At 38.6% G+C, this 14,700-nt stretch overlaps 2 protein-coding genes across 12 annotated transcripts in view; one reads left to right on the top strand and one right to left on the bottom strand.

Moving 5' to 3' along the window:
- ANO3 (anoctamin 3) overlaps nt 1–14,700 on the bottom strand; it is a 380,410-nt gene that overhangs the window by 121,262 nt on the left and 244,448 nt on the right. For 10 of the 11 annotated variants that reach the window (XM_075927761.1, XM_075927756.1, XM_075927758.1 and 7 more), the window contains one exon: nt 7,626–7,762. In XM_075927761.1, the coding sequence (XP_075783876.1) occupies nt 7,626–7,762 (137 nt within the window). Of the gene's footprint in view, nt 1–579; nt 5,914–7,625; nt 7,763–14,700 lie in introns of those variants that run through there. The other variant, XM_075927765.1, reaches the window with a different exon arrangement.
- The window catches only part of MUC15 (mucin 15, cell surface associated), a 107,595-nt gene that overhangs the window by 75,774 nt on the left and 17,121 nt on the right, over nt 1–14,700 (top strand). The gene's annotated exons all lie outside the window — the stretch shown is intronic.

Here is a 14,700-nt window from a genome sequence, read left to right as displayed (position 1 = left end):
AAAAACACTTAAAATTGTGAGTTTCCGGAAGGAAAAGTGTGCTTGGTCTTAAAAAATCCTGAGAGTTTTGCTTATGGTGTCATAGCATGTGTAATTTAGTAACAGGGCCTCTAACTGCAGTATTCTCTATACTTCCTTGTAATCCATACAGATACTTAGGTAACATTTAGTCATTTAAGGCAAAGTTAAGAGTGGTCAACCTTCTGACTTCCTGTATTATGGCCACTATATATTAATATTTTTACAGATATTTATGCATGAGTAAATGCAATAGCTGCATAACCATTTTTAGGAAAAGGGAAAAATCCAATAATGACCACATCTCTGCTGACAACTATTTTCAGTTTCTTGAATTATTAGTACTTTAGTATTACTTTAACATCAGCAGTAAAACAGTTAACATTTCTTTTTTTAAAGCCATTATGTGTACCTTCAATATAAAGGTACATACACAAATAGGAAATATAGTATTTTCCAGTAACATCATGCTTTTATGAATCCAAAGCAATTAAACATTTTTCCCTTAGTCAGAACATACCCATTTACTAAATTGCAACATGAAATGTTCATAAAAAGTACCTTCTCGTTTGTACACCAAAATTAGAGTTCAGCATCCAAACACATTTCGAAGCATTCAAGACAAAGTAGGACACCTTAACCAAAGCCTCTGTTTAAAAGCCTCCTTCAGAGTAACAAAAGGAACTTCCCCTCTGTGGTTCCTGTATCCTCCCTTTGCTTGAGACTTTAAATGCCGGCCTGCTTGCTTTGCTGTAATTTAAGACACTGTTGTGGTCTGATTCCTTGCGGTTTGATTTACTCCATAGGGATTAATGAAAAAGAACCATTTGAGGCGTCATAAATTTGCTTGGCACGGTTTTCAAACATAGTGAGAACAGAGATAATCAGTTAAGCGAAGACCGTGGACACTGAGGTTTTGCACTGAAGTCTGCATTAAAGGGCTCACCACTTATTGCTAACTTATAAGTAATATTTAATGAATCGTTAGGCATGAAAAAAGTTTTCCGTGAAATGAGTCTGAGCCTCTTTTGATTGTTTCACTAGATGGATTTTAGTAACATCTGCTATGTTAAAGTTTATTTTAATGTACAGTATGAAAAAGTATACTATTGTTCAGAAGTTATAGGAGCCTTTCACCTTTATGTAACCGTAAAATCTGTTTGCTCATAGGTGTTGTTTCAACAATATCTGCACATTATTACAAGCTTATCCACCATTTTTATATAAATATCTGTTAATAATGTGACATAAATGTAGTCTGACATGGATGACACTAAGTTATTAGAGAAAGTATTTTTATTTCCTAGTAATTTAATCAATAACTATATAGTATACACAAATGAAAACACCATTGAAAGTGTTACTATATCATCTATATAGCATATGGACAGCTAGATTGTCCCTTTAAGAATAGCCATGAGCTGGCTGTACTGACCAAAAGAACCTAGATTACTCTTCAAGAGAGAACCTGTTTCCCTCCTAGCCCCCAACCTGCCTCTGCACCCAGCTCATTTTGGAGGCAAGGGCAAGGGAGCAGAAAGAGCAGGATGTCAGGTGATGGTCTTACCTCTTTCTTACCCACTTTGTGGCACTGTTCAAGAAGAGAGCAGTCTCTGGGTTGCTGAGTTGATGGATTGTGACTATAAATTGCTCATTTACAAGGAATTTAAGGGAGTGGGTGTCACAAATACTGAGAAATATAGTGTGACGGGCTGTGATCACAGAAGACCTGACAAGGCCACTGCCACTCACCTTCCTGGTCTCTGAGGGTTCTCACCACTCTGTCCTGCTGGGCCAGCTCCCTGGTCTTCCCCAGCCAAGACCACTGCCTCCCAAGAAGCCGTACCAACACTGAACCTCTTCAGGTCCAAGGATGATGCAGTTTTGGGCCTAGCTTCCAAGAATACTACTTCCCAAATGGGACCAGAACCCCAAATGAATTATTTAGGTAAGCCTCCTTTAGCAATGAAAGGAGGATGTACACACTGATTGCTCCCCCAGGTAACAATTATTTTCACTGGGCTTGATAGTAAATAAAAGTGATTTTGTTAAGTTCAAGCAGTAGGATTTAAATGGTAATAAGTGAGAACAGGCAGAGCAAAGTAGATTACAAACTTAAAACCTCAGCACAAACTTATTAAAAACTCACCCTAAAACTGTTCCTGTTCTAGCTAAGCCTTCAAACCAGGGAAGCTCTCTCTCCCTGGGGACTCTGTTTCACTTTCTTGGAAGTGCCCCAGACAAAGATAAAAAACATGCTAAGCTTCCCTTTGTTTTATGGATTCCCTGTTACATGGGGAAGTTACCTGGCCAGTTCCTACTAGTTAGGGAGGTCTTGTGACTTCCTAAGACCAACCACAGCTGAGACTTAAAGAATAGAAGATGGTGTTTACATATGAGTGCCCTGACATTGAGGTGTTCCAGCATTGGAAATACTCTTGATAACTTTCATTTGCACATTTAAAACTGTCAAGCATCCTATACTCCATATATCTAACTTTACCTACAAGAATGATACATACAGCAAAATAAGATAAACTGATCTAGCAGATTGTGACATGAAGATTGATGGGTTACATGAGATAATTTGTCCAAAACACCTTTGAGGTAGGCATATCTGTATCCATAAGTCTCTTTCATAAAGCATGGGGGAGGGGGGGGGGAGCAATCCGTCACATATAGTCCTTGGATTCAAAAACTAAACCAAAACCAAAACAACTCCAAAATGTAACCACTTGACCTGTTCCTGCAATCTGGTATGAACACGCAGCTTCATATCTGCAACTGATTTGCAGCAACAAAATGTGTAAATTGCACCCACCAAAGGAAGGCCAGTCTTCTAAGACATAATTCTGAAAAATCTCTTTCATGTAACAACAATGATATTCGGAACCAACGGTGAATTTCCATCCCTAGGAGGACAGCTTGTGAATTTGGTGTGATAGCTTATTACACTCAAGAAAAATCATCTTGATGGACTTTTTCCACTAATGAAGCTACATATTAAAATAAGATTTACATAAATGTCTTGCAATTTCTCGATGAATGTACAAGAAAAATAAATAATAGGGTATGTGGGTGGCTAATAAAACCATAAATCTTTTTATGATATTTCTGAGGGAGCAGGAACTCAGATCCATCTAGTTTTTCTGGTCTAGTGATGTACAGTGAATAATAAACACAGCAAAGTGATAAACCATTGTCTATCTGGAATGCCCATTTTTAAAAATTAAACAAAGTAACCTAGCATACCACTATCCTGCTCCTGAGCCATATATTCTATCCCTTTGTGAATTGCCATCTCCACCTAGAATACTGAATAAATAATCACCACAACTGCTTGGGCTACAGACTTAGTATTTTTCCTTAGTAGATGAGGCAACTAAGGACCGGTGTGAGAAATCCTGGTTCAAATAACAATAACACTATAACTGACTTCAACAGGTCAGGATTTGCCCAAATACGTAGACCATGGTAGAACAAAAGGGACAGGAACTGAATAAAAATCTGTGTGAAAATCTTAGTTCTTGCATGTAAATGTAACCCACAGACCTAGTTTGGCTCACTGTGCCATGTAGTGGCACTTAGACCACTTACAGTAAGTGGCACTGTAGGTGGAGGGTACAACTTTTTCTGGTAAAGAACCCCAAAGGAAGAAAAACAAATTCACGGAGTAGGATTTGCCATCACAAACAAACTGACAAAGAGCCTATCTGTCTGAAGTCCTTGTCGGCATCAATGAGCATCTCATGACTCTCCACTTGAAGCTTTCCAAAAACAAACATTTGAAGCCAAAACCCTAGAATGTTGCAGATTACTGATTACTCATACCATAGGGAATAACATACTTAAACTTTTTTGAAACTTTTCAAGCTATGATGATGCAATTTTCTTTGCTAATGTATTCCTGGATTTTGTGTTGAAAGTATTACCAGTCTCCTTTTTAACCTTTAGTCAAGAGTATGTAGAGGAGGACGTCATGCTTTCTGGAAATTATTTAACTTCCCTTGCTTGGTCAACATTTGTTTTCCCACTGACTTGTCTTTTGAGAGATTGCTGGAATAGATCTACAAGATCATTTTCCTAAACTGAATAAATGATAGACCCATTTTAAAAACATTCAAAATTAAGAAGGGTTGACACTCTTCTAATTCTGAGTTACTTACTATTACAGCTGTTGATCTCATCCTTTTCATGGTTGCATTTTGACTAATCCATTCCATTCATTTTGATCATGCATACCTGCACTTTGGCAGAAGTTTGATTCCTTATAAAGTCTTACTCACTGCTGAATGTCTCCATCCCCCTCCTTTCATTTTAATTCATTCTATTTTGTTCCTATTCCTTACACTCACCTACTATCAACAAGAAGAGTTTCAGCCCCTAAAACTCTGGACTAATGAATACACAGCTGAATTTTCTTTACTGTGGCCCTAATAAGTATAAACCTTCCATTAAGTGACAAGAGAAAACAGAAGGGAAAAGAAATTTTAAAAATAAATATTAATTTAAATAAAGAAGCAAAATGTTCACATGGAAATGGCACATAATATGAAACTATGTATGGGTTGTGCTTCATTACAAACTTGACACTGGACCACTGGACAAGGTTCAAACCCAGGCAGACTGTTTGCCCTCCAAACCTATGTAGGTGGAATTTTCAAACATACTTGCAAAAAGATAAGCCTGTAACTGTTCACAGAATTTTGTAGAATTCTAGTAATAAAAATATACTATGTAGATACTATATATTTGACCACAAAGCTAAGTCATTTTTAGCCACAGAAATCTACGCAGAAGTCTTATTAATATAATAGGCAATAAAAACAGTCACATGAGATACTCAATTTAAGCAAGTCTAAGCTGTCCTCCTTTTCGTTAAACACTGTTATGTCTGAACCTATGCCATCTAGGCATAAGCAGGAAACAACCAATTGTTCATTCTATAATAGTTTGAGATATAACAATAAATCATTCACAGAAGTGCATCAATAAGTATTGAATACAAAAGCTAGTTGTTTTAAGGTAACAACTCCAGTAGCAATAGGTCACAAACATTTTCATACAATATTGCCCTTTTAATGATGTTATAGCCTATGATTAACTAAATGGATAGGACTATTCATATCCATGTTTAGAATTTGTAACCTAATTTGCACCAAATATCAGAGATATATTATATCAGAGATATAATAGTGCTTGACAAACAGTAATACAAGAAACATTTTAACACCTGTGTGGAGGTAGGAAAACATTACATCTGTTTTACAGATTGGGACACTGAAGCAAAACATGCAAGGGCAGGTTGTGATCTCTCCCTTAGGGATCTTTGGCCATTTTCATTAGTTCAAGCAAATGAATGCTGCTGAAGTTTGATGCAAAGGGAGCCCTGTGTCTATTTGACTTCACATGGTTCCCAAAGGACTTTCAAGTGAAGGGTAAGCCAGAGGGAGGCACACTGTGGTAAGAATCTCAAAGGGATTAGTCTGTAACTTTAGAACAACAAATCTCTGGCACCTTAGCGAATGTCTACTCTACAGGACATGGTCAAATTAAGCTACACAACTTCATTAATTGTGTAGCTGAAATCAAAGTACCTTAACTCAACTTTTGGCACCATCCCCACTGCAGGAAGTTGAAGGGAAAACACTCTTCCTTCAACTTTCCTTACTCCTCATGGAAGCAGGACTACTGGCATCAACCAGAGTGTCCCTCTCAGTTTGATTTAGCTGTCTTAACAAGACCTATTCATTTGAATGCTGGAAGATTGACAATGGCAGCTTCAATCTTCCCTGTAGACTAACCAAAATTTATAGAATCATGAGCTTTTGTAGGTAATATCTACTTCATCAGATTAATTGGAGTGGAAATAACAGAAACCAAGATATATATATAACGGCAGAAGTACCACCTGTCATGGGTCCTACAATTGACAATACTTCTTCTGCTGTTATAAATATGCATCTTTTAGTTTCTGTTATTTCCACTCCAATTCAGCTGATGAAGTGCATTTTACCCACAAAAGCTATTCTATATATTTTGGTTAGTCTCTAAGATTCCACAGGACTACTTGTGGTAAGGATGTTTGTTTTCTATATGATCTGTATTCTATGTCTTGAGCAGTAAGGTGAAGAATAATGGCATTAGAATCCTATGCAAAGTGTGTGTTTCATTTAATACTGTTACCACACCTCATGAAGATGTACTAAATCAGAAGACTTATACATCTGAGTGGGAGAGTGTGTATTTACAAAACTCTTGACTTTTACTGCAATTAAGCTTCTGAACACATCCATTATTAATTCATTGAAACACAACCAACAGACTACTACTTTGCTATACATTGTGGTTAATATGTCCTTAATCCAATAGATTATTCCAGTCTTCAAATTTTTAGACAATAGCTGGGTCTTATTTTTGAGGGTCACTAAGACACAATCTTAGACCTTTGTAATTTATTTATTTATTTGTTAATTGTGTACTTGTGTCCTTATTTCTACAGGGAATTTCTGCTAGTGTTACTGTAGGTCATGCTTATCATGATATAGAAGTCTTTTACTTCTCTTTCCATAGGGATGCTTGAATCAAAGGTCTTGTCTACACTACCAAGTATTTCAACAAAACTTACGTCATCTCCAAAAAGTGAAAAAAAAAACCAAAGTTGCCAGTGGTTATTCACACTTGCTGCCTCTGTCAACAGATCATGTCTACATCAAGGGCACCATCATCAGTGTGAGCAATGCATTGTGGGTATATATTCCACAGTGCAGTGTAGTGTTGTGGGAAGATAGAGCCAATTGCTGAATGTCTTGGGTTTCCTTTCAGGTTTTTTCAGAGCCTTCTCAGTTGTAGGAAGCGGCATCATGAGTAGCTCTGTGAGTTCTCCATGCTGAGAAATGCCAAAGCAGAACAGTGTGTGTGCCCCTCTCCCTGCATCAGCAGTCTGCTTGCTGCTGTGTTCCTAGTGCAGAGCAGAACAAGAGCTATTTGTTCCACAAATGGAGCAGAACATTCAGCTGCCAGATACTTCCCAGAGCTTTGAAAACGGAGAGGCACAGGCCCGCAGGGCAGCAGACTTCAAAACTCTGAGCAGAGTGACCATTATGGGATAGTGTCAGAAGCTAGTTCTGAGGACAAAACAGCAGTGTCTACACTGGCTCTGTCAACAATAAAAGGGAGGAAAAAGAAGAAAAAATCTTGTGTGTGATGGAATATTTGTCACTAAAACTTGGCATTTTCCCTGACGTAAGTGGCATTGCAGCATCACAGTGTGCACACTCTCACTGTTTTATCTCCACAAGGCAATTTTTGGCAACAAAACTTGGTAGTTTAGACAAGGCCAAATTCTTCGAGATATTCTTGCACTCCATCTTTTGGGGATTGTATGCTCTGTCAAGAACAGTTCTGGCTTTATTTGTATTGCTTATGCTCACTTTTGCCTTTATTGTTTGCTATCACAATGTTGCCCTTAATTCTATGGAGAACACTATATTTCTTTTAAAATCCAATTTTAACATTTGCTATAAGGTAAACCTATAATATTTTTTTTCAGCATTTAAGCACATTATGACAATTCATGTAACTTAATAAGTTCAGCGGTCCATTACCTTCAAAGATGACTTAGTCCGAGGTTCTGGTTTCTGTCTGGTAAGCGTGTTTTGAATAAGCAGTGACTGATCTGTGCGAGAATCATAATTCCCATGTTCTGAATCATCTGTATAAGTGTCTTTGTCCTTTCCTATATCTGATGGAAAACAAAGCAACACAGATGGGCTCATTTGTATTATTGCTAGAGTGGATATAAAAATATTACCTTGAAGCACCCACATTTGTGGATTATCATATTCCCCTCTTCCTTTTGATCTGAAATTTTATCATGTTTGCTCTCAGTTTAGAGGTGAAGCTTTTTGGTTTAGTTGAGTTTACATAACATTTATTCTACAGCATTGAAGTTATTCGAGTGAAAAACACTGTTTTTTTCAAACAGCTAAAAACACTATCAGAGGCTATTGTGCTTTTATATAACTCTGCAATAGTTTGGTCTTTACACTGCCAATTTGGTGTACAACCCACATACAGTGTGGCCTCATGAAAGTCAGAAGATCTGAATTTTATTCCCAACTCTATTGCTCATTTTACAGATGGTGGAAAGAGGTAATGTGTTATTTTTCCTTCATTTTATTTTAGGTCTCTCAGCTGTAGTCAATGGGAACTGAAGATATTTGGCATGTTGCACCTCACAGATCTGGCTTTAAATGTATACCAATTATGGTTATCTAGTAAATTTACCATATATTTGAGACAGTTTGTCTGTGCGTCCGTCTGTCCATTCAAGAACTCCTAAATGGTAAAAGCTGGGACCACCATATTTGGTGTACAGCTTCCTTTAATCATAACTTAAAGCAAGGTCAGGGTTTGGTTGTGCCAGGAAAGTGGAATGGGATTGCTTCTCATAAAACCATACAGAAAAGAGACAGAATCACCAGGCAGATGAAAGAGGCTGGCTAGGGTGCATCTCCCATCCAGAAGTGCCCCCGCCCTGGTCTCCCAACCCCCCTTTATGGAAGGCAGGGGGCCTGAAGCTCCCCCCCCCACACACACCCATATGGGGATATTGCTGGCAGTTTCCCTTCATCAGGGAGAGAGGAGAAAGTTTACAGTTTGCTGCATTCCTGTCTGTGGCTGGGGAGTGTGGAGAGGCAGAGGAACCTGGACTTGCGTCAGTCAGGGACATGTACCCCTCCCCGGTTGTGTCCACCAGAGATGCAGCAGCCATGGAGAGGTGCTTCTCACCTGGCCCTAAGCTGCTGCAGTGAGAGAGAGATGGACTGAGAGATGCCTCTCCCCACGGCAGCTTGCGTACTGAATCCCTCATCCAGGGTATGTCTAGACTACAGGCTTTTGTCGACAGAAGTTTTGTCGACAGATACTGTCGACAAAACTTCTGTCGACAAAGAGCGTCTACACTACATTCAGTTCTGTCGACAAAGCAAGCTGCTTTGTCGACATGGTAGTGTAGACGCAAAGGACAGTTTACATGCAATAACACCTTCTGTCGACAGAAACTCTGTCGACAGAAGGCGTTATGCCTCGTAAAATGAGGTTTACCAGCGTCAACAAAACTGCTGAGTTCTGTCGATGTTATGTCAACAGAACTCAGCGGTAGTGTAGACGCAGGTATAGTTTTGTTGACAAAAGTCCACTTTTGTCGACAAAACTCTGTAGTCTAGACACACCCCCACAGTCCCACACAAGCATATTGATTTACATGAAGCATGTGGTGAGGGCGAGGACTTTAACAGGGCTCAAAAAAGAGCTAGATAGATTCATGGAGGTTAGGTCCATCAATGGCTATTAGTCAGGATGAGTAGGAATGGTGTCCCTAGTCTCGGTTTCTCCAGAGGTGGGTGACAGGGGAGGGAGCACGTGAGGATTACCTGTTGGGTCCCCTCCCTCTGAGGAATCTGGTATTGGCCACTGTTGGCAGACAGGGTACTGGGCTGTATGGACCCAGTATGTCTGTTCTTATGTACATTTTCATTTTAATTTTCCAAAAAAATAAAAATTGAGTAGCCAGGTAAATCTTCTATATCTTCATAATCATAAGATAGTTTCGGACAACAGAGGGCCTACCGCATAGCCTAACATGCCTTCTTTCTTTGCAGGTTCTCTAGAAGCATTAAATGAGAGGTGGGAGCCAGAGATGGAGTTCTAATATTAGCTGCAGCAGTGGTTTGCTGGATAGCCTTGCCTCCCCCTTCCCAATCACTAAACAGGGAACATGCTTATCCTACATAACCACAGAGATATTGTGAGCATTAATGTTTGTACAACACTTGAAACATGTCAAGTACAACATAAGAATTGATAATTCCTATAATTTGTAGTATGGTAGCACTTAGAGGCCCAGATGAGAGCAGGGACCTATTGTGTTAGGCACTGTAACACAGACCAAAAGAGGGCCCTTGCCCTGAAGGGCTAAAATATGAACACCCATGTGCCTTTCTTTCGTAAGTGTAGCCGAAGCAGGAAAGGGGAAAGGGCAACAAAACTGACAGTCCTTTTCTAGAGCTTTTCTGATTACCTCCAATTTAAACTGTACATCCATTTGGGACAAGTCAAGCGCATGTTGCACGTCCAGTTTGAATGTTAGAAAGATAGTTTTGTAGATAAGTCACTGACCTGAGATTCAGGAGACCTACGTTCAGTACCTGGTTTGACCACACTGTTATAATCATATATGGCAGGAAAGGCTAGTTGTGATTTTTTTTTCCAAAGAAAAGGAGAAGGAGGATATTTTTCCTAATGCAACTGCAATTCAGTCATATTGCATATATGTTTATTTTAAGACAAAGATACATCTACACACACTGAGCCAAGTTCTCATCTTAGCTTTCACATGTTGATGTGAAAATTTAGGGTAATTGGGAACAACTTTCATCCCAATAATGTGAAATCTTAAATATGCACCAAGTAATTAATGCTATCAGAACCATAATCTTGAATTTTGTTTGCTCAGAATCGCAGCAAGTACTTGAGTTCTGCATGGTAAATCTTATAGAAAAAATAGCCTGAGTTATTTTATGCAGCTTATACATGCTGAGGTACATTAATTAGCAGTTTAATGGAGAATTGTTTGTTAATTTAATTAACATCACAGTGACACATAGTGAGCACTCAGTTACCCAGATCCAGCTATAAAGTGAAATCGATTTGCAGTAATAATTCATTAAAGTCACATGGCCATGCTATTTAATTAAGACCATGATTTTCTAGATTTCTCCAAGTGATTTTTACTATAACATTGTATCTTTATTTATATAGAACCTTTCATCCTGTGTGTCAGGTGACAGTGTAACACTAATAACCCTAAATGAAAAAAATCCAAATGAATAGTAACCAACAGGCCATATTAAAACCCATCACAAGACATAGACGAGAAGAGACCTCAAACCGTGATGGGGGAGGCAGTATTTAAAAGTGACAAATAATAAACAGCAACATAAATAAATTGGGGGTAAGAATACTGTTAGAAGATGGACAAGGTAAGTGAACAGCTATGAATTGGAAGGTTTAGGTAACAACAACTTAGGATTCGGAGACAAACATGCAAATAGAGCTAAATTCTCTAAGGTGCTCATCACCCTCAACTGACATTGATGACAACTGAAATCATTCAGCTCCTCACTGTGTGTGGAGGGGGTATGGCAGCAACCTATAGAGCATGGCATATGCATGGGAGCACTGGAGCCAGATACTGCTAAGGAAAATCTTCCGGTACTGGTGAACGTGGAGAACACAGATACCTACATTGAGTGGACATGTGAAAATAATCGAAGAACACCTGATATGTATGTGGCCTTGCTTTCTATACTCAATAAAGAAAGCCATTTAAAGGAGTTCCAGGCATTGCTCTAGAGAGCGGTGGGCAATAATTTTTTTTCAGAGGCCACTTCAGAAATTTTTGAAGTAGCCCCAGACTGCACGGGAAGGGATGGAGACTGAAGGGGAACGGGCAGGTTGCTATAGCGCCTTTTTTTGACATAACTCTGACATGTCAAAAAAAGGCCTTATTCCTCGTAGAATGAGGTTTATCGCCATCGACAAAACTGCCGTGTTCTGTCGACTTACTGTTGACAGAACATGACGGTAGTGTAGACGCAGGTATAGTTTTGTTGAGAAAAGTCCACTTTTGTCGACAAAACCCTGTAGTCTAGACACACCCTTAGAGGTAAATCAGAGCTAAATAACAGCATATTACACTGAGAGCCAGGACTAGTGGCTGTTGAATAAGCTTTATGGGACCGTGGGAAACTTGACCATATCCATGATAAACAGTTCTGGCTAACTAAAATCATGCTGGATTATGGATGTTGCCAGTCCAGAGAGAATCAAACTATAGTAAATAAATAATTAAATGTAGCCGCTGTTCCTGATCAGGTGTATTATTGAGCTTCAGAGGGGTAGCCGAGTTAGTCTGTAACAAGAAAAACGTAAAACACAACGAACAGTCTAGTAGCACCTAAAAGACGAACAAAACATGTAGATGGTATCATGAGCTTTCGCGGGCACAATCGACTTCTCCATCATAATCATCCCTGCAATCAGCTCTGGTGCCAACTCTGGCCACGCATCTACACCAAATGATATTGTTTCTTTAAAAGATTACTTTTTATTAAAACAATTTTTGGTGAAATTTTTACTCTCTAGATTGGTCACAAACAATTCTGACACTATTTAATACTCAGTATTCGAACTTTGAGCTATGTTGGTTAGTTGCCACTAGTCACAATTGTCACATGGTATTATTTGCGTTCCTTGAGTAAATGAGCATAAAACTCTTATTGCGATGTTTCTACCACCCTTTCAGATTACTTTAATGGGACTTGCCAGAGTAAGGCACTTCTCAACAACATGAGTAAGAGTGGATGAATCAAGAATATAATCACACAGAGAATCTGAAGGAAGCCATTGTGGATTTGAATTTCTTAGTGAGAAACTAAGAGTTTAGGTATTGGTACAAAATAAAGAGGTTTAAGGAATTTTAGAAGGTTTTGCATCTTTTTCTTTCTTTAAGACAAAAGCTTTGACCAAGTACTCTTCCTGGGGAGGGGAATGGTCTACTATAAGATTATTGCCCACAAACACATCAAGTGCAGAGTTTAAAATGTAATTTTCCTTTGATTCCACTGACAAAAATAAAGATGGATTCAATCATGATCTTAGGTGAGAAGAATGCAGTCAGATACTGGTAAGAGATGTTAAACAATGTCCCAAGCCCATACAAAATACAGCAAGTGCCCTTTATATATTGGTCTTCTCATTTTCATTGACACAGAGTAACCATGTGCAGCTATCTGGTTCTAGTTACCAAAATATTGAGGTCAGATTCTTTGTGTTACTCATTTAATTACCTTTTTTGGAGAGTCTATTGAGGGCACTCTGCTATGTCAAGTAGTGGCCCATAAAATATACCACTACTTGCACAAATACCTGGAAAGAGTGTTTCAAATGTGCCCTGCGTCTGTGAATATATGATTATATGCATTCTGCGTGAAAATAAATCTTGATCTCTTCAAAATCCACGAATTATGGTCACAGCTGGGGGCTAAGGGAAGAAGAGGACAGCTAAAGCAAATTCAGAGACTTTTGAGTTGTATTTATCCAACAGTACTGCAAATGGTGATGTTGTTGGGTGATAAAATAGCTAAGTTACTGTTCCACTGCATATTCCACTCACTCAATTCAGTAGGCATTCAGCTTTGTACTGATACAACTATCAATTTATGAAGCAGATTTCTGCAACCCTTACTCATGTTGTATAGAATCTTAGGCTATGTCTACACTGTCACTCGTGACTCACTACCAGCTGTACTGTGTGGTAACACTTTATCAACAGGAAAGAGCTCTCCCAGCAACAAAATGAAACCACTCCCAACAAGAGATGGTAGCTTCATCGCGGGACCTTGGCTCTCACTAACTGAGTGATATCCACATTGTCACTTTTCATCACTAAAAACGGTGTCATTTGGGGTGTGGTGGCTTTTTTTTGTTTTGTTTATTTTATTTATTTATTTTTTTACACACCTGAGTGACAAGAGATTTAATAGCAAAAGTATCAGTGTAGATGAAACCTTACTCTATGGATTCTCAAAGTGATTATTGATTAAAGTGTTACTTGAGAAAAGCAAGAGCGGCAAAACTTACTTTTAGATAAGCAATCAGACTCAGCTAAATTTGCAAAGGCATTTGTATGCCAACAGATGCAGATACATTAGTAGCATCTAAGCAGGTTACTTGCCAAGGTGCTTTTGAAAATCCCACTAGACACATATCTACAGCTATAGATGTCTGAATACCTTCATAAATCTGGCTGAATCTTTGAAAGAGTGCACATTCAATCTTTCAAAGAGGAAAAAAAGCAAGCAGGCAGCATTAATGCCAGTGTTCAGTACATCTGCGAGATAGACTGATGAAGAAAGTGTAACAAGTATCAGATGTGTCCTTGCTCTGCAGTATCCTAGTCCTGCCACTATCCTTATGTCTTCAAACACAGAGTCTCAACCACAGAAGAGTTCCTAGGGGAAACAGACAGTGCAGTGCAGTTACTGTTTTTCCTTTTCTGTGTGGTTGGGAGTCTGGATATCTTATTCAGTTCTCTTTGCTCTACAACGTGCAACAGAAGAAAACATTTGTCATGCGGTGGTTATAGCTGAAAGCAATGTTTGTATATGAAGGGCAAAATAGGAGTAGAAGTGGTTTAGTACTGAGAACAGAACAAAATAAACACAAAACTCTGTTGCCAGCTACATAAGTAACACAAACTTTACTCATGAATATGACCGTTTTAGAGCAATGGGAAGAAGCTTATTAAAACAAGGTAATTAACGTTATTTTTGCCAGTATCAGCCCATTAGAAAGTATAAAACATGTTATGCAATACAGTAGAGTCTCGATTATCCGACCTAAATGGGACTGGAGGATGGAAATGTTGGATAATATGGAAAATTAATAAAAATATGGGTATAAATATGTATAAACTCAATATATTACTAATCGTAACAAAAAATAAACATCAAACAAAAGCACGACTGCACTCATGTGCATGGTGTGGATGTGCGGCGCTGATTGTGATCAGCTGTTGTACACGCTGCATTCTTATTTGTCAAATCATCATGTCGG

This window comes from Pelodiscus sinensis, chromosome 4 (assembly GCF_049634645.1).
Source record: "Pelodiscus sinensis isolate JC-2024 chromosome 4, ASM4963464v1, whole genome shotgun sequence".
In the NCBI taxonomy this organism is placed as follows: Eukaryota; Metazoa; Chordata; order Testudines; family Trionychidae; genus Pelodiscus; species Pelodiscus sinensis.
This window is presented reverse-complemented; position numbering and strand designations above follow the sequence as displayed.